This window comes from Helianthus annuus, chromosome 14, assembly GCF_002127325.2.
Source record: "Helianthus annuus cultivar XRQ/B chromosome 14, HanXRQr2.0-SUNRISE, whole genome shotgun sequence".
Lineage (NCBI taxonomy): Eukaryota > Viridiplantae > Streptophyta > Magnoliopsida > Asterales > Asteraceae > Helianthus > Helianthus annuus.
In genome coordinates, this window is record NC_035446.2 from 108,898,416 (window position 1) to 108,916,814 (window position 18,399).

At 41.1% G+C, this 18,399-nt stretch overlaps 1 protein-coding gene across 1 annotated transcript; it reads right to left on the minus strand.

Annotated features, from left to right (window-relative positions):
• Positions 1–3,257: 3,257 nt before the first annotated feature.
• LOC110908924 (outer envelope pore protein 24, chloroplastic) lies at positions 3,258–5,610 on the minus strand. Its single transcript, XM_022153923.2, has 3 exons — positions 5,335–5,610; positions 4,867–5,226; positions 3,258–3,515 (listed from the first exon to the last, which is right to left on the minus strand). Exons 1-3 carry the CDS (start codon positions 5,530–5,532, stop codon positions 3,435–3,437), a joined length of 639 nt encoding a protein of 212 aa, XP_022009615.1. The 5' UTR covers positions 5,533–5,610; the 3' UTR covers positions 3,258–3,434.
• Positions 5,611–18,399: the final 12,789 nt, after the last annotated feature.

An 18,399-nucleotide genomic window follows, 5' to 3' on the forward strand; every position in this document is an offset into this window, starting at 1 on the left:
TAGGTTTTGTGTTATGCTTGCAACTTAGGAAAGTAGTTGAAAACAGAACAAATGGATCAAAAAAGATTTAGAAAATTAAACACGGAGACTTGCACAATAGGCGCTTCTTATGTTTGTGCAGGCATGGTTTGATCATCATTCTTGAGCTCCCTGTCACTCCTTTGTACCATGTCTATCAATAACACAGCCAAAACTTAGATGATTATTTTGTATTTCTTCTTCAAAATTGCAATATATTGAACAGTCCATCAATGAATGTGTGCTGTCTGGTTTGGGGGGCATTGCGGTTCAATATATAATGATTTTTGGATCACTGTTTTTGGATTTCATTCGAAATTTTGAAATATGGCGAGTCCTAAACTTCAAGTCATTGGATATATGTATCGCAGTACAAAACTGGTTTCTGTATTGCTACCTGCCAAACATCCAAACCATTTTCCGTTAAATTTATGTCAAATCATGACATACGGTTTCCAAACACACTAAGTGGTAATATTCTATGCTGTGGGGTCGAACTAATATTTGTTAAGACGAAAAAACTATTCCAGTTCATGTAAAATCCGTGAGATGAGTTGAGGAAGATTTTTAGATGCCATATGCAATGTTCATGCCCCTCATATGCGCTGAAAACTCTGTATCATATAAGAGCATTTGCAATGACAAGGATATAACTTTGTTCGGTACTGTCACGTCATGTATAAAACTTTTACAACAGTTTGTCCTTGTAGAAAAACTGACTGTCAGTGAGCGGGTCAATCCATTCGGTTTTTAAGCATCCCATTCTCCCTCACGGGCTGTGAGTGGACTTCTCTCCTCGGAAAACCACATGTTCTTGGCTTCTCTTCATCTAGGTGTCAAGTCGCTCATGAATGACATCTATTGAAGAGTCTTAAGTGTCACTGTCCTTAGGATGTTACGTCGTCGTCACCTAATTGGTCTCCTCGGTGCACAAATTGCAAATGAAATTATTTTTACTAAAAAGTTAATTATTTAGATAATACAAATAATAAAATGTAAGCGATGAAGTGATGGTTTTTGTTAGACTGTCCATTATGGGGCAACGCCCCTTCGGGGCGGTATTTGACGCCTCTATAGACTGATGTGGCCATGGGCGCCAAACCACACACAGCCTTAGGTATAACATTGGAAGGGTTAAAATGTGGGATGATGAAACGGTGAAAGACAAGACATGCCTCTTGAGCAGATTTGTGTTTTAACGTCTCAAGGCTCAACATCCAAATCAATTTGTTTTCTAAAAGTGAAAACTTCAGTTTGCAAAACATTTTCTGTTTCAGTTTGTAACACCTCAAAACCAGAATAGAAAAACGTTAGCCAAACACATAAAACACAAAACTTGATACACCTGCCAACAAAATCTTCCAACCATTCCTCAACCACGAACAATGTCCTAACCAATTCACGCCAAAAGTTCGGGTTTATTTTTATTGCCCGACCCACGTCAGTCATCAAGTTAAATTTTTTTTGAATAATATTCACAAACAGTCGCTCTTATTTTAAATAATCATCACTTTTATAATAACTAGGACACCGCACCCTTCGACGTAATTAGCATTACACATCATCAGACTCATAGTCAGTTGGGTAACACAAGTAACGTGTCATACTTTCAAAAATTATACATCAAAACAAAAGTTGAACCAACTTTAGTAGCTAAACAGTTATGAAACTTGATTACTATTTTTTTTTCAAAAACAACCTAAAATTACAAAAGAGACTTGGTAAGTATAATGATTGTTTTGGACAGAAATATAGTAAAGAAGAATGAACACATGATTCATATAGTAAATTCATTGAACAAACTCCAAGTATGCAAAAAAGACGAGACATGATATGATGCACCCTTTTTAGTGGCACCATTGCCGTATTGAATTATTTCTCAAGTACAATCCCTACAAACCAGGTTCTCTATAACCATGAACACGGGGTTAACTCATGTTTGGGTCCAGGGACCTTTAATTGTGGGTGCCGCAGATGGTATTTAGAAGAATAATGATGCATAGTGGTGATTATAAGAACGGGGCCGAGTTTGGAGGGAGGAAGGTTTTGGTTGTTGGGTGTGGGAACTCAGGAAAGGAGATAAGTCTAAGGGGCTGTTTGGCAACTTCTAAATGGTGAAGTCCTGAACCAGTAAGTGGTCTGAACCATTAAGTGTTGAACCAGTAAGAGGTCTGAACCATTAAGAGGCAGTATAATGCTTAACCATTCAGAGGCAAATGTCTGACCAATTCAGATTAGAGGTCTTAACCATTCAGACTTAATATAATACTTAACCATTCAGAGTCAAATGTCTGAACCATTCAGACATCTGCTCGCGAAACAAACAGTCTGAATCATTTAGTGTTGAACCATTAAGAGTCTCATTAAGAGGTAAACGAACAGCCCCTAAATTTGTGTCGTAATGGTGCTCGAGTTTCTTTGGTAGTAAGACATAAGGCGAGACATACTAGGACGATAATCTTTTGGGATTGCAGTTGGTTTCCTTAGGTTGTTTCCTTTAAGGTTGGTTTACTGGTTCCGAATTATATCTTCTCGGTTGCTTCCCGAGCAGAGTCGGTATTGCAAGACCTCAAGATGGACCACTAAAGCTCAAGAATACATCAGCGAAAACTCCGGTTTTAGATGTGGGATTATTATCTAAGATCAAGTCTGGCCAAATCATGGTAAAAACAAAAAATCATTAAGTAAAGGGGGTGACAAATTAAAACCATTTACTTTCAAATTTGTTGATTCTGGTTATGTTTTATCTAGAGGATTCAGGATTTAGGTCAAACTTACAAAATTTTAAAATTCAGCAAGAGGATTCAGACTAGAAGGGTCGGAAAGAAGTGTACTCTCGAGCCGAGCCACTTATGAGCAACTCAAAGTCAGCTCACTAAAAGCTTGAACCGAGTCGTGCTTAAACAAGCTCGAGCTTCACTTATCGAGATCGACTAGGCTCGTGAACCTAGACTGTCCTATTATAGAAAGCATCCAAGCTTAAAGAGCAATCCTTCCTTATACCAATGTAGCAAGAAATTCATAAAGTTATGTACTAAAACCCTAAAAGTGATCTTCAGATAGTATATGAGTGGTTTTACTTAGAAATAAAGTCATGGGTAAGCTTAAAGAGCAATCATTCCTTATACCAATGTAGCATGAAATTCATAAAGTTATGTAACTAAAACCCTAAAAGTGATCTTCATAATGTATATGAGTGGTTGTTACTTAGAAATAAAGTCCTGGGTGGACGCTTATCATCTCATCAAAATGGATCATCCATAAATTCTCTTGAAGTAAGTTGAATTCAAAGGAAAAAGAACCCAAAAATACGCAGGTCTATATACAAGAACAATTCTAGCCTTCCATTTTTATAAAATATAAGCAAAAGAACTTACTAATAGAACTGTCTTTTTTTCCCAATTGCATTGCAGCAATTACATCTCGAAATCCCAGATACTCTCGGCAGTTAACTTTGGTATCTTCTTCTCCTCTGCTAAATTGACTGATGCAGTAACCTGAATGACAAGAATCAAGTGTCAAGAAACTATTTCACAATGAAATAAAAAACATAGCAGGCGCAAATCAAGGCTAACAACCACTTAACCGGACACAAGATAGTTCATTAGATGGCAATTTACAATAACAACCTTAGCAGCTAATGGTACTAGCTAAGCAGTCAATAGCGGTGCTATAGCGGTTAGCGGACCTCAGGGTGTGTAGTGGTCCAAATAGCGGTGGCCTATAGCGGTTCCGCTATTAGCGGCGCTAAATACCGCTATTTGGCCGCTATTTGGAAACCTATATAGCGGTTATAGCAGTAACACAATAGAATGAGGCAACACAGTAACGCAGGTAGGTGTTTGATTGTGTTAATTCTTAAATTATGTTAGATTTGCAACAGGTTTTTGATAATGGAATGATATTACTATGAATTTTGATATTACTATTAATATTTTTCAAAGATATATTTATATATATATAAATACATAAATTATGCATGGTATAAAAATTAACGCTATATCACCGCTATAACCTATATATCATATAGCGGACCGCCGGACCTTGACCGCTATTCGATTTTGGACCGCTATAACTGCATAAGGTACTAGTAACCACCAAATATTCCACTGACCAGATTTCAAAGCTTGCTCTGTGCAAAATACAAGATCAGATTGAGATGTTCATTAAGCAGATTACTTTGTTCAATTTGCAGCTTAGCTGATACAAGATGATTTTTCCGTTTGATTGGACTTAACAAATGTTGTCAAGTTTTTTGGTCGTATTCTCTTGTAGATTGTTGCCATTGCCTTGATTGAAAAAGAATTTAAGTCCTAATATATTCATTATTGTGTACTAGCAAATCGCACAGGGATTTCAGCTATTTGCACATCATTCTAGGTTCAACGGTTTCAAACCAAGAAATTCTATGCATATAATGTGAAATGTGTTCAACTGTTTCAAATTGATACATTTTAGTATATGCAATGCAACCATGCAGTTAATGCGGTATAATCGGATACCGGTCAAGGACCGATATTTGAGATACAGGTTATCTCGGTAGGATATTGGTAACTTTAATATCATGCAGAATTTACATATATAGCAATTTAACACTAACAGTTCAGTGATATATCGGTTATATCGGTCACATCGGTAATATTCTGACCGATATTTTACATGGAGACTGATAACCGATATATCACCGATGTTAACTGCATAGGTAAGCTTATTTTCATCATAATGTTGTATTCTATCACGGTCATTTTCAAACAATCAAGCTATAAAACTAGATATAAGAGATTCAAAAGCGTCACACATTTCATCAAACAACTCATGTGCATTACAACTTAAGATATGTCATCTCACCTTAAAGCTTCCACCAGCAGCAGCCTTGGTTCTAAAATCCATCCCCAAAACCTTGGTAGATGACTGATAAGAGCCCCTAACCACCGAACCATCATAAAGCCTCCTCGACACAGCCAAATCCCACGAATTATCCCCAAAATCATAACTCGGCTCAACTGTAGTCTCACATCCACAACCTAAACTATACTTCACCTTACAATCCCTAGGCTGAAATCCGTAATTCACAGAAACCTTATGATTAGAATCCAACATGAGCGTACCGTCCAACACCGTCCTGTTCTCAGCCACCGAATGCGTGTACGTAAAGTTCAACGGCTTATCGTTAACCCTAACGCTATTCATAAACTGAAACTTCACATCCTAATTACACAAATAAAATATATAAAAATTAACGAATTATTAGGTTAAAAATAAACAGAATTATAGACTTATAGTTGAAATTGAACAAATATTATTGGTGATGTGAACCTTTTTGGGGAGGTTGTAGTCGATGTTGAAGAGACCGGGGTTTTCTACGGAGAGAGTGAGGTTGTTTAAGGACGGAGTGTTGGTTAAGGTGTCGCCGGTGACGGAAGCTCGTAAGTTGAGGGCGCCGGCGTTGAATGCGACGGAGCCGGTGGCGTCGGAGTTGTCGGCGTCGTAGCTTCCTCTGAATGAAGCCTTCATGGTTTTGTGTGGAGAGGATGTTGGTAGCAGGCAGGGTTTTATCACAGAGAAAGAATGAATGTCTTCTGTGGGGTTTTCGATAAATCTCGGGGGCTTTTTCGGTAGTAAAAAGAAAGTTAGTTAAATGTCATTTTAGTATTTTAGAAAGTTAAATGTCATTCTCAGAATTTGTTCTAAAGGTTTCATTTTTCATTCATAGGTCTAAAAATGACTGAATTATCCTTCTCGTTAACAGAAAAAATTGATAAAGTTAACACAGTGGACTAAAATGACAACAATGAAATATTATAACCGAATTGCCCTTCTCGTTATAAAAAAAATAGATGAAGTTAACCCGTGGACTAAAATGGCAACGTTGAAACCTTTTTGGACCGAATTACTGAATTGCCCTTCTCGTTAACAGAAAAAATTGATAAAGTTAACTCAGTGAACTAAAATGGCAGTGGTGAAACTTTTTTGAACCCAAAAACAAAAAATAAAACTTTTAAAGTAAACTGACAAAATAACATTTAACTCTGAAAAGAATTTTGGAGGATTGTGCCTCTCACTCGTCACTTTGGTTGGCCCTTGCAAAACCTTGTTTTTCTTTTTTAAATTTATAGATTAATATCCTCTCAAGGTTTTAAAATACTTATATTTATTCAACAAATAAATTAATCGTAACTAAAAGGTTTTAATATCTAAATTTGTCATCTATCGTTGGCACAATTAATCTCTTTTTATCTAGACTATTTCAGAGAGTATTCATATTCATATATGATAAAAATTCATATTCATTCATATATGATAAAAATTCAACAGAATGAACAGTACATTTATTATTAAATTAATATTATCATAAATTTATTATTAAATTAATATTACAATTAGATTATTAAATTAATACTAGAATTAGATTAGAATTATTTAAAATTCATATATGATTAAGAGATAAGCAAATGGTATTTGGTATAGGTACCGGTCTCAAATTTACCAAACTGGTGTATTTTTTGTAGCGGTTCCGCACAGGTATTCACCGGTTTTATCCTCAAATACCGGTGTCGTACCAATACCGACCTGTACCGAACCATGCCATACTAGGTATATTCGGTACCGGTGCCCACTTTTGGGGATTTCGGTACCAGCATTTGCGGTACCGGTTGGTAATGAGCTCATCAAATCCTGTAGCAACGCAACAATGCAAGTAGCAAATGGTATTGAGTATAGGTACCGGTCTCAAATTTACCAAATCGGTGTATTTTTGGTACCGGTTCCGCACAGGTATTCACCGGTTTTTACCCTCAAATACCGGTGCCGTACCAATACCGACCTGTACCGAACCATGCCATACTAGATATATTCGGTACCGGTACCCACTTTTGGGGATTTCGGTACCAGTATTTTCGGTACCGGTTGGCAACGAGCTCATCAAATCCTGTAGCAACGCAGCAATGCAAGTAATTGCACCGTTTAGATTACTTTTCATACACACAGTAAGTAAACTGTATTTCGTTTGAATGAGATTTTATATACAGTGGCGGAGCTTAACCAAAAGTTTCGAGGGGGCGTAAAGTAATGGGACCCAAATTTTTTTCCTATCGTTATGTTTCGGGTCGGATCGGCTATCGATTCGGGTCAGGTCAAATAATAATAGTTCCAAATAAAACTAAAAAAATTCATTCATTCAAAGGACACGTTCTTCCACAAAAAAACTTGCGATTAAGTGTGGTGGGTAATCTAGGGTTAGACAAATAAGAGTTAAAGTATATTTACAAAACTACCCATCACTTATATACAAGTGGTATGTAACACCCCGTGTTTTCCAAAAGTCAAAGTCAAAGTCAAGAGTTGACTGTTATTGGAATTAAAGATTAATAAAGATTAATTTCATTTTAGTTTCATGTTGATTTTCATATTATTTGGAGTAAGTGTTGTATAATCAAACTAATCGACCGATAATCGAACTGAGAATCAATGACCGACTGTGAAGGATAGGAAGTAACAATGCAATAAAGCTAGTCAATCAATAGTCAAGCTAATCAAATCAATCATCAAACTCAAGTATGGGGATTTTAGTACTTTTATACGTGTGTGTGTGCCTTATGTGTTACTTGTGCATGTTTACTTTTATGTTAAAGTGTGTGGTGAATCAATCAAATCAATCAAGACTCAAAGGTGAATCAAACTCAATGGAAATCGAACCCGAAATGGTTGTAAGGATGCTTGTATGTTAGATATAGTAGTTGAGACTAAAAGTAATTTGATTAGGAATTCTATCAATCTCAAATCATCATTCATCGAAGTCGAAATATCGCAAATCGTTGCGAAACACTCAAAACTAGGCAAGCCGTTCGAACAAGGCAACCTGATCGAACAGGCTAGCCGATCGAACAGGGCAACCTGATCGAACAGGCTAGCCGATCGAACAAGCTGTTCGATCGGACAGCTGCTCGATCAGGGATGCTGTTCGATCAGCTGACCCTTTCCTCTTTTGGAAGCCTATAAATAGGGCTGTCCTTGTCAAACTTTCCACTTTTGGAAAAGCTCTGACCGACCAGCCTCTTCTTCTCACTAAATCTCAGATTTCTCTCAAACCGGTAAGTATTTCGCTCTAATCCTTGTACGTTTTTGTTCATTAATCGATTCTCCATCTTTCTATCTTTCAAAACTTGGATTTCATCCATGAAACCACCAAGATCTAGGTGTTCTTGAGTGATGTCATCATGGTGTTCTTGGTGTTCATCAAGAACTTCATGTTCTTGACTTCATTCAACCATGAATAAGCTAGATCTAACCGATTTCCACATAGATAACCTAAAATCTTCCAAAGATCTTAACGTTTCACGGTGGAAAAGGATTGGAAGATGGGTTTTCATCTATCTTTCAACTCTTTTACACTCAAAAAGGTGAAAACGAGACTTGAACCGATTTATAAATCAATCTAAACAAACACATGGTTCAAGATTCGGGTTCTACCGAGAGATATACCGATTTCGGGTTAAACGTTAAACTTGGGTTCCAAACCGTCTCTGACCGAGTTTGGGTGATTCCTGCTCGAATCAGTAGGCTAAGTGGGGGACTTCAGCTTTGTGGTTCAACTCGTAGTCAAAATATCTCTAAAACATCAACAATTAACGGGAATAACCAAGTGTTAAGTGAAAGGTTAACCGAATCGAGAAGCTGGCCGAACGGCTAGGCTGTTCGATCGAACAGCCCAACCGAACGACTATGCCAGCCGATCGACTAGGCTAACCGATCGACTAGCACTTAGTCCCACAAACTCACAAAGTGTAGTATTGACGAGGTACTGTTCGATCGACTACGCCACTCGATTGTAATCATTACTGCTCGAATCATGAGATACTATACTTCAACACTTAGACTTTTCGAAACATTGGAATGTCACCCGATCGAACATGCCAACCGATCGAGTGACATATTAGAAAACAATGAAGTGCTAGCCGATCGGTTGGGCTAACCGATCGAACAGCTGTTCGATCGGCCAACTTGAAAGGTAGTACAAACCATCATACACAAACACATCCTTCACATCAAAGGAAGAAACAATCCACTTGAAGGAACCAGCCGATCGAGCCAGCCGGCCGATCGAATGGATGTTCGAACGGACTTTCAAACCAATCGAACAGCCCACTCGATCGAACAGCTGTCCGATCGATTGGTCTATCCGATCCAGTTTCCACTGTTCACTTTTCCGCGTTACTCATCGTTGTGTTATCGAACTATTCAGGCTAACCTATTCTCAGTGCTCCCTTCAATCCACAACCAATCACTGTGAGTATACTCGATCCCTTTTTGCTTTCAGCACTTTTGGGTGTTACATACGTAATCTATCAAATTCACAAACAACACAAACTATTTGAACGCTAACCTACTTGCATGTATTGCTTGTCTAAATGATTGCTGTTTATTATGTTTACACGTGGAGTGCTATCTACCTGCTTTAGCAACGTAGTACTATAGTTTGGACTCAGCACCCGTTCACACGGGGGTTGCTAAGGACAATTACCTGCATGGATTACAGTGGTAATCATGTATTGCGAACTGTCTCGGACAGTCAACTCGAAGTCGTTGGTATCAATGGTCCCATGTTGATAATTTACATGCATCGTTTGCCCTTGTGTACGTGCTTGGTTATGCGTAAACTTTTCGAACCTTATATGCTATATCAAACTTGTGTACTCACCTTTACATTATATGTATTGACTTTTATTTTAACGTATGTGACAGGTGTTTAAGCTACTAGCGTGCTAGGGAAGCGAGGCAATAATAAGCTTCTAGGAGCCAGTGACCTTAGGACAGTGTCCACGTAACTGCTCCAGGGCCATAATTATCTGTAGATCTTGTACTGGCACCTGTAGTCAGTAAGATTTACAGTTAGCCGTCTAGAAGTCTTAAAACAATATTTAAATTCAGTCTGTAATAATTAAGAATTGGAGTTGTCGGAACAGTTCCCATATTGTTTAGTTGATTTCTATGATAACTTGTTATTATTTGGGACACGGTATGGGACGTGTTATATAACTGAATTGTATGATAGTTGTTGTGGAAACTTCTGAACAATCTGTTTCGCTCAGTGCCGCGCCCCGATGATTCCGCCATCGGTTGGGGTGTGACAGATTGGTATCAGAGCCATAACTATAGGGAATTAGGTTAGACACGATCTAGTCCGGATCGCTGTCTTAGAGACCTAGACTATAGTTAGGAACCAAGAGACCAAGTTTATGTGCTTATTTTATGTTGTTTCCTTCTATTCTATCATTACATCCGAACTCCGAGCCAAATTTTGTAGTTTGGACGGGATTAGGAGTGAAACCCGCAATTCCTGTCTAAATTACGAATTTTTACCAATTATTTTGTGTGAATTTCTATCAACAAACGGGGGAGAATTATACCAAATTAGGGCTGAAACCCGTAATTTGATGAAAACTTTCCTCTAGATTTTCTTAAAACAAGGAAGAAATTGCTGAGCTAGGGGTGAAACCCTAACCTTGGCAATTATTCCGACCTTATTTTATCTCGCCAAGGCAATTGACGGACTCCAACGACCTGAACTCACGAGTATGGCCTAGAATGCGCATGCATAATGCCCAAGAATCGAGGCAGAAACATGTTCCCTAGAGTCGAAAGTGACGACAAGTCAACTGTGAATAGTTAAATTGCCATGGTTAGTCAAAGTCTAGTAGCCGCAGACAATCCATTTTCCGATTTTGAGTGTTGCTTCGTTGATTTTATGTGATTTAACTGTTTACGTGTTTTAAGATTCGTTGGTTACTCCATTTGTTATCAATCTGCGTGACTTTTGTTGCTATCCTATCTCGATTCAAACCCCTGTTGATGTGATCTAAACGAAACCAGTGTGCTATGCTACGATATACGACTAAGTTAGGCGATACAATGTGATGCTATCCGATATGCAAAACGAACGACACTCGACTTGTGGTTATAGGTTTCTGTTTTCTGACAACCTCTGTGATAAAAGTGCGTACGTGTTTAGGAAATTAAGTGCCTTATTTGCTTAATTGCTTATGTGCTCTAATTGCTTCTGTGCTTATGTGCCTCTATGATTATGTGCTTATGTGTTTATATGTGTTACGTGACGTGAGATGCGACGTGATTCTAAGCTTTAGTAAACTAAGACGTGCGAGATTCGAATTCGTTGTGTTGAGCCCTATGGCGATGTCTATTGCAGACCATGTCGTCATCATCAAGGCCTCGCCAACCTCTTACCCGTCAGGAAAAGAGAGATCGACGTCTCGCCGCGATCATCTCAAGGTCTGTGGCAAAAGCCGTCAGTGATGTGTTCGAGAACGCAAGCAAGTCATCTGAGGAATCCCGAACCCTCACGCCCAAAGACTCCAACAAAGCTACTTTTAGCTTCAAACAATTCAAGGCATGTGGGCCAAAAGAGTTTACCGGGGAAGATGGCCCTACGGCTCTGTTTCATTGGTTTGACTCGGTAGAAGTCACCCTTCGTCAAAGCGGATGCCCAGATCACCTCCGTACTCTCAATGCTACCGGTGTCTTCCAGTCGCGAGCTTTGGACTGGTGGACCGCCGAAAGGAACAAGCGCGGGAACGACGCTGCATACGAGCTGACGTGGAAAGAATTGAAAGCGATCATGATGGACGAGTTCTGTCCTCCCCACGAACGCCAAAAGTTGGAGGATGAGTTCTGGAGTATCAAGCAAAAGGAGGGAGACAATGCTGGTCTCACCGCCCGTTTCAAGCAATTGAGTATCATATGTCCCGACCAGGTCAAGACTTCTGACATGACCATCAAGAAATACATCCGTGCTCTTCCGGATTGTGTCGCAGATTTTGTTCACGCCGCCAAACCCGCAACAATCGAGGAAACCTACCTACTCGCTGCCGAGATTAACGACAAGCGAGTTAAGGCTGGTGTCTGGGATAAGCCATCCAAGTCGTTGCATCAAGTTACTACCGCATCAACCGACAACCCTACTGCTCAAGTCTCCAAGTCCTCGAGAAGAAGAAAGAAGAACAAGAATTGCGCCGCCGCAACCAATGCTGCTCCTCTTCAGTCAGTACCGCCACAACAGCAGCAACCACAGCGCACTGCGCCAGTGATCAATGCGCCGCCGGCTAAGCGTGCGTACACCGGCCCCCACCCACTCTGTGCTACATGTTCTTATCATCACCCGGTGGGTGTGGCCTGCCGTTTCTGTGTCCACTGCAATGTTTACGGGCATTTCACTGCGAATTGCCGCTATGGTCCTCGTCAAACGCAAGCTCAAGCCGCTGTTAACCAAGCCCTGCTACCTGCCCCTCAAGCTCCTCAAGCTGCACAGGCCCCGGCAAACAATGTTCGGACCTGCTTTGCATGTGGTGACCCTAACCACTTCGCAAACCGGTGCCCGAACAGAGTGGTGAAACAAGAAGCTCAACAACCCCAGCAACAACAACAGCAGCCTCAACAACAAGCCGCTCACGCCAGAACTTTCAACATCAACGCACGCCAGGCTCAAGCTGATAACAACGTGGTCAATGGTACGTTCCTTGTGAATGGTATGTATGCATCATGTTTGTTTGATACTGGAGCCGATAACTGCTTTGTGTCATTTGAGTTTGAGAAACTTCTTAGACGTAAGCGCTCTTACCTTTCGTCACCCTTCGAAGTAGAAGTCGCTACCGGAAGAACCATTGCTGTCAATTCTGTACTCCGTGATTGTACTCTCGAGCTCAACAATCATATATTCCCGATTAATCTCATTCCAATGCAGCTCGGAAGTTTCGATGTCATAGTAGGCATGGACTTTCTTCGTGAAAACCGTGCTGAAGTTGTGTGTTCCGATAAGATGATTCGTTTTGTGCTAGCTAGTGGTGATATTCTATGTGTTTATGGTGAAACTACTGCAAAAGATCTCAAGCTCATGTCATGTCTTCAAGCTCGTAAATATCTCCGCAAGGAATATCGAGCCTTCTTGGCCAACATTGTTGTAGCTGAGACGGACAAGAAAAGGAAAGTTGAAGTCAAGGATGTTCCTGTTGTCCGAGAATTTCCTCAGGTGTTCCCTGATGATCTTCCTGGATTACCTCCAAGTCGTGATATCGACTTTCGAATCGACCTTATTCCAGGAGCCAATCCAGTGGCCAAAGCTCCGTATCGACTCGCTCCATCTGAGATGCGAGAACTCTCAAACCAACTCCAAGAGTTACTTGAAAAAGGCTTCATTCGCCCGAGCACTTCTCCATGGGGCGCACCAGTCCTTTTCGTCAAAAAGAAGGACGGGTCGTTCCGAATGTGCATCGATTACCGGGAATTGAACAAGCTGACCATCAAGAACCGATACCCCTTACCAAGAATCGATGATCTGTTTGACCAACTACAAGGTGCTCAGTGTTTCTCCAAGATTGATCTACGTTCAGGCTACCATCAGTTGCGGATTCAAGAGGAAGACATACCCAAAACCGCTTTTCGAACCCGATACGGCCACTACGAATTTGTTGTCATGCCTTTTGGTCTGACCAACGCACCCGCGGTCTTTATGGATCTGATGAATCGCGTGTGTAAACCGTTCTTAGACCGTTTCGTCATTGTATTTATCGACGATGTCCTGATCTATTCCAGATCGAGGGCCGAACATGCGCAGCATTTGCGATTGGTTCTCGAGCTGCTTCAGGGAAACCAACTCTACGCCAAGTTCTCCAAGTGTGAGTTCTGGTTGGAGGAGGTTCAATTTCTGGGTCACATTGTGAATAGTCGGGGTATACACGTTGATCCTGCAAAGATTGAGGCAGTCAAGGGATGGGTTACGCCAAAGAATCCGTCAGAAGTTCGCTCTTTTCTCGGATTGGCTGGTTACTACCGGCGATTCATCGAAGGATTCTCAAAGATTGCTGTACCGCTTACCTCCCTTACTCATAAAGACAAGCCTTTTGTGTGGGGAACCGCGCAGGAGACTGCTTTCCAAACCCTCAAACACATGCTGTGCCATGCACCAGTTCTTACACTGCCGGACGGAAGCGATGACTTCGTTGTCTATTGTGATGCTTCAAACCTTGGACTTGGCTGTGTTCTCATGCAACGAGACAAGGTTATAGCTTACGCATCTCGACAGCTCAAAATCCACGAGAAGAACTATACAACCCATGACCTCGAGCTAGGCGCAGTTGTCTTTGCCTTGAAGATTTGGCGACACTACCTGTATGGTACCAGGTGTACGATCTTCACCGATCACAAGAGCCTACAACATATCTTTAACCAGAGAGAACTCAATATGCGTCAACGCCGATGGGTAGAACTTCTCAACGATTACGACTGTGAGATCCGTTATCACCCAGGCAAGGCGAATGTAGTTGCAGACGCCCTCAGCAGAAAGAATTACGTGATAGGTGTTCGAAACATCCAGGCTCAGTATAACCTCGAAGCTCTCATCCGCGAAGCACAACACGCTTGCTTTAACGAGCGTACGTTGAAGAAAGAACGAATCTATCACGATGGAACTCAGCTCGTGAGCAAAGCCAACGGGATATTCTATTATCTGGACCGAATCTGGGTTCCGAGGAGGACAGATTTGCGAAAGATCATCATGAACGAAGCCCACAAATCCCGATATTCCATCCATCCCGGTGCGGACAAAATGTACCAGGACATCCGCTACAAGTACTGGTGGCCTGGGATGAAAAGGGATATTGCTCTATATGTTGGTAGCTGTTTAACTTGTGCAAGAGTCAAGGCTGAACACCAAAGACCTTCAGGCTTACTCGAACAACCGCCGATACCCGTATGGAAGTGGGAAAGCATAGCTATGGATTTCATAACTAAGCTTCCGACCACGCCATCAGGTCACGACAGTATTTGGGTTATAGTCGACCGTCTAACCAAATCAGCCCACTTTCTGCCAATACGAGAAGACTATAAGGTGGCCAAGCTAGCCCAAATCTACACCGACGAGATCATTAAGAATCATGGTACGCCTCGAGACATCATTTCGGATCGCGATGCTCGGTTTACATCGAGATTGTGGGAAACTTTTCAAGCAGCTCTTGGTACGACGCTGAATTTGAGTACCGCATTCCACCCGCAAACCGACGGGCAGACTGAAAGAACGATTCGTACTATTGAAGACATGCTCCGTGCGTGTGTTATCGATTTTGGTGGTAGTTGGAGCAAACACCTACCGTTGGTCGAATTTTCGTACAATAATAGCTATCACTCCAGCATCGAAATGGCACCTTTCGAAGCCCTGTATGGTAGGAGATGTCGCTCGCCTATTGTATGGCACGAGGTAGGTCATTCGCAATTGACTGGGCCCGAGATTCTGCAAGAAACGACTGACAAGATCCACCAGATAAGGGAAAATTTGGTGAAGGCCCGGGACAGACAAAAGATGTACGCCGATAAACGACGCAGGCCCCGCGAATTTGCAGTTGGCGACTACGTGCTCCTAAAGGTATCACCTTGGAAGGGAGTAGTCCGATTCGGCAAAAGAGGGAAACTTGCGCCTCGATTTGTTGGACCTTTTAAGATTCTGGAAAGGATCGGTAAAGTTGCCTACAAACTCGAATTACCGGAGGAACTCAGCAATGTCCACCCGACTTTCCATATTTCAAACCTTCGAAAATGCGTAGCCGACCATGACGCAATAATACCACTCGACGATCTTCAGGTCAATGAGACGCTACACTTCGTGGAAAAGCCTGTCGAAATCATGGACCGACAGACCAAGCAACTCAGACGCTCTCGCATTCCTATTGTAAAGGTACGATGGGAAGGCAAACGAGGCGCGGAGTTCACTTGGGAACTCGAAAGTGACATGAAGGCCAAGTACCCGCAGTTATTCAGATAGATCTGAAGCATCAAATTGGTAAAATCACACGGCGATGTACGGTTCTCGGCCTAATTTCGGGACGAAATTCCCTAAAGGAGGGGAGACTGTAACACCCCGTGTTTTCCAAAAGTCAAAGTCAAAGTCAAGAGTTGACTGTTATTGGAATTAAAGATTAATAAAGATTAATTTCATTTTAGTTTCATGTTGATTTTCATATTATTTGGAGTAAGTGTTGTATAATCAAACTAATCGACCGATAATCGAACTGAGAATCAATGACCGACTGTGAAGGATAGGAAGTAACAATGCAATAAAGCTAGTCAATCAATAGTCAAGCTAATCAAATCAATCATCAAACTCAAGTATGGGGATTTTAGTACTTTTATACGTGTGTGTGTGCCTTATGTGTTACTTGTGCATGTTTACTTTTATGTTAAAGTGTGTTGGTGAATCAATCAAATCAATCAAGACTCAAAGGTGAATCAAACTCAATGGAAATCGAACCCGAAATGGTTGTAAGGATGCTTGTATGTTAGATATAGTAGTTGAGACTAAAAGTAATTTGATTAGGAATTCTATTCAATCTCAATCATCATTCATCGAAGCAAATCGGGAACCTTCCAAAAACTAGGCAAGCCGTTCGAACAAGGCAACCTGATCGAATAGGCTAGCCGATCGAACAGGGCAACCTGATCGAACAGGCTAGCCGATCGAACAAGCTGTTCGATCGGACAGCTGCTCGATCAGGGATGCTGTTCGATCAGCTGACCCTTTCCTCTTTTGGAAGCCTATAAATAGGGCTGTCCTTGTCAAACTTTCCACTTTTGGAAAAGCTCTGACCGACCAGCCTCTTCTTCTCACTAAATCTCAGATTTCTCTCAAACCGGTAAGTATTTCGCTCTAATCCTTGTACGTTTTTGTTCATTAATCGATTCTCCATCTTTCTATCTTTCAAAACTTGGATTTCATCCATGAAACCACCAAGATCTAGGTGTTCTTGAGTGATGTCATCATGGTGTTCTTGGTGTTCATCAAGAACTTCATGTTCTTGACTTCATTCAACCATGAATAAGCTAGATCTAACCGATTTCCACATAGATAAGATAACCTAAATCTTCCAAAGATCTTAACGTTTCACGGTGGAAAAGGATTGGAAGGATGGGTTTTCATCTATCTTTCAACTTCTTTTACACTCAAAAAGGTGAAAACGAGACTTGAACCGATTTATAAATCAATCTAAACAAACACATGGTTCAAGATTCGGGTTCTTACCGAGAGATTATACCGATTTCGGGTTAAACGTTAAACTTGGGTTCCAAACCGTCTCTGACCGAGTTTGGGTGATTCCTGCTCGAATCAGTAGGCTAAGTGGGGGACTTCAGCTTTGTGGTTCAACTTCGTAGTCAAAATATCTCTAAAACATCAACAAATTAACGGGAATAACCAAGTGTTAAGATGAAAGGTTAACCGAATCGAGAAGCTGGCCGAACGGGCTAGGCTGTTCGATCGAACAGCCCAACCGAACGACTATGCCAGCCGATCGACTAGGCCTAACCGATCGACTAGCACTTAGTCCACAAACTCCAGCAAAACTCACAAAGTGTAGTATTGACGAGGTACTGTTCGATCGACTACGCCACTCGATTGTAATCATTACTGCTCGAATCATGAGATACTATACTTCAAACACTTAGACTTTTCGAAACATTGGAATGTCACCCGATCGAACATGCCAACCGATCGAGTGACATATTAGAAAACAATGAAGTGCTAGCCGATCGTTGGGCTAACCGATCGAACAGCTGTTCGATCGGCCAACTTGAAAGTAGTACAAACCATCATACACAAAACACATCCTTCACATCAAAGGAAGAAACAATCCACTTGAAGGAACCAGCCGATCGAGCCAGCCGGCCGATCGAATGGATGTTCGAACGGACTTTCAAACCAATCGAACAGCCCACTCGATCGAACAGCTGTCGATCGATTGGTCTATCCGATCCAGTTTCCACTGTTCACTTTCCGCGTTACTCATCGTTGTGTTATCGAACTATTCAGGCTAACCTTATTCTCAGTGCTCCGCTCCCTTCCAATTCCACAAACCAATCACTGTGAGTATACTCGATCCCTTTTGCTTTCAGCACTTTTGGTGTTACATACGTAATCTATCAAATTCACAAACAACACAAACTATTTGAACGCTAACCTACTTGCATGTATTGCTTGTCTAAAATGATTGCTGTTTATTATGTTTACACGTGGAGTGCTATCTACCTGCTTTAGCAACGTAGTACTATAGTTTGGACTCAGCACCCGTTCACACGGGGTTGCTAAGGACAATTACCTGCAATGGATTACAGTGTAATCATGTATTGCGAACTGTCTCGGACAGTCAACTCGAAGTCGTTGGTATCAATGGTCCCATGTTGATAATTTACATGCATCGTTTGCCCTTGTGTACGTGCTTGGTTATGCGTAAACTTTTCGAACCTTATATGCTATATCAAACTTGTGTACTCACCTTTACATTATATGTATTGACTTTTATTTTACGATTGACAGGTGTTTAAGCCTAC

Bases quoted from the DNA above. Each gene is read 5' to 3' on its own strand.
- LOC110908924 (XM_022153923.2), bottom strand. From the start codon at position 5,532: ATGAAGGCTTCATTCAGAGGAAGCTACGACGCCGACAACTCCGACGCC. The intron at 5,227-5,334 runs GTTCACATCACC...TTGTGTAATTAG, and splicing joins ACTACAACCTCCCCAAAAAG to GATGTGAAGTTTCAGTTTAT. The intron at 3,516-4,866 runs GTGAGATGACAT...CTTGTCATTCAG, and splicing joins CTGCTGGTGGAAGCTTTAAG to GTTACTGCATCAGTCAATTT.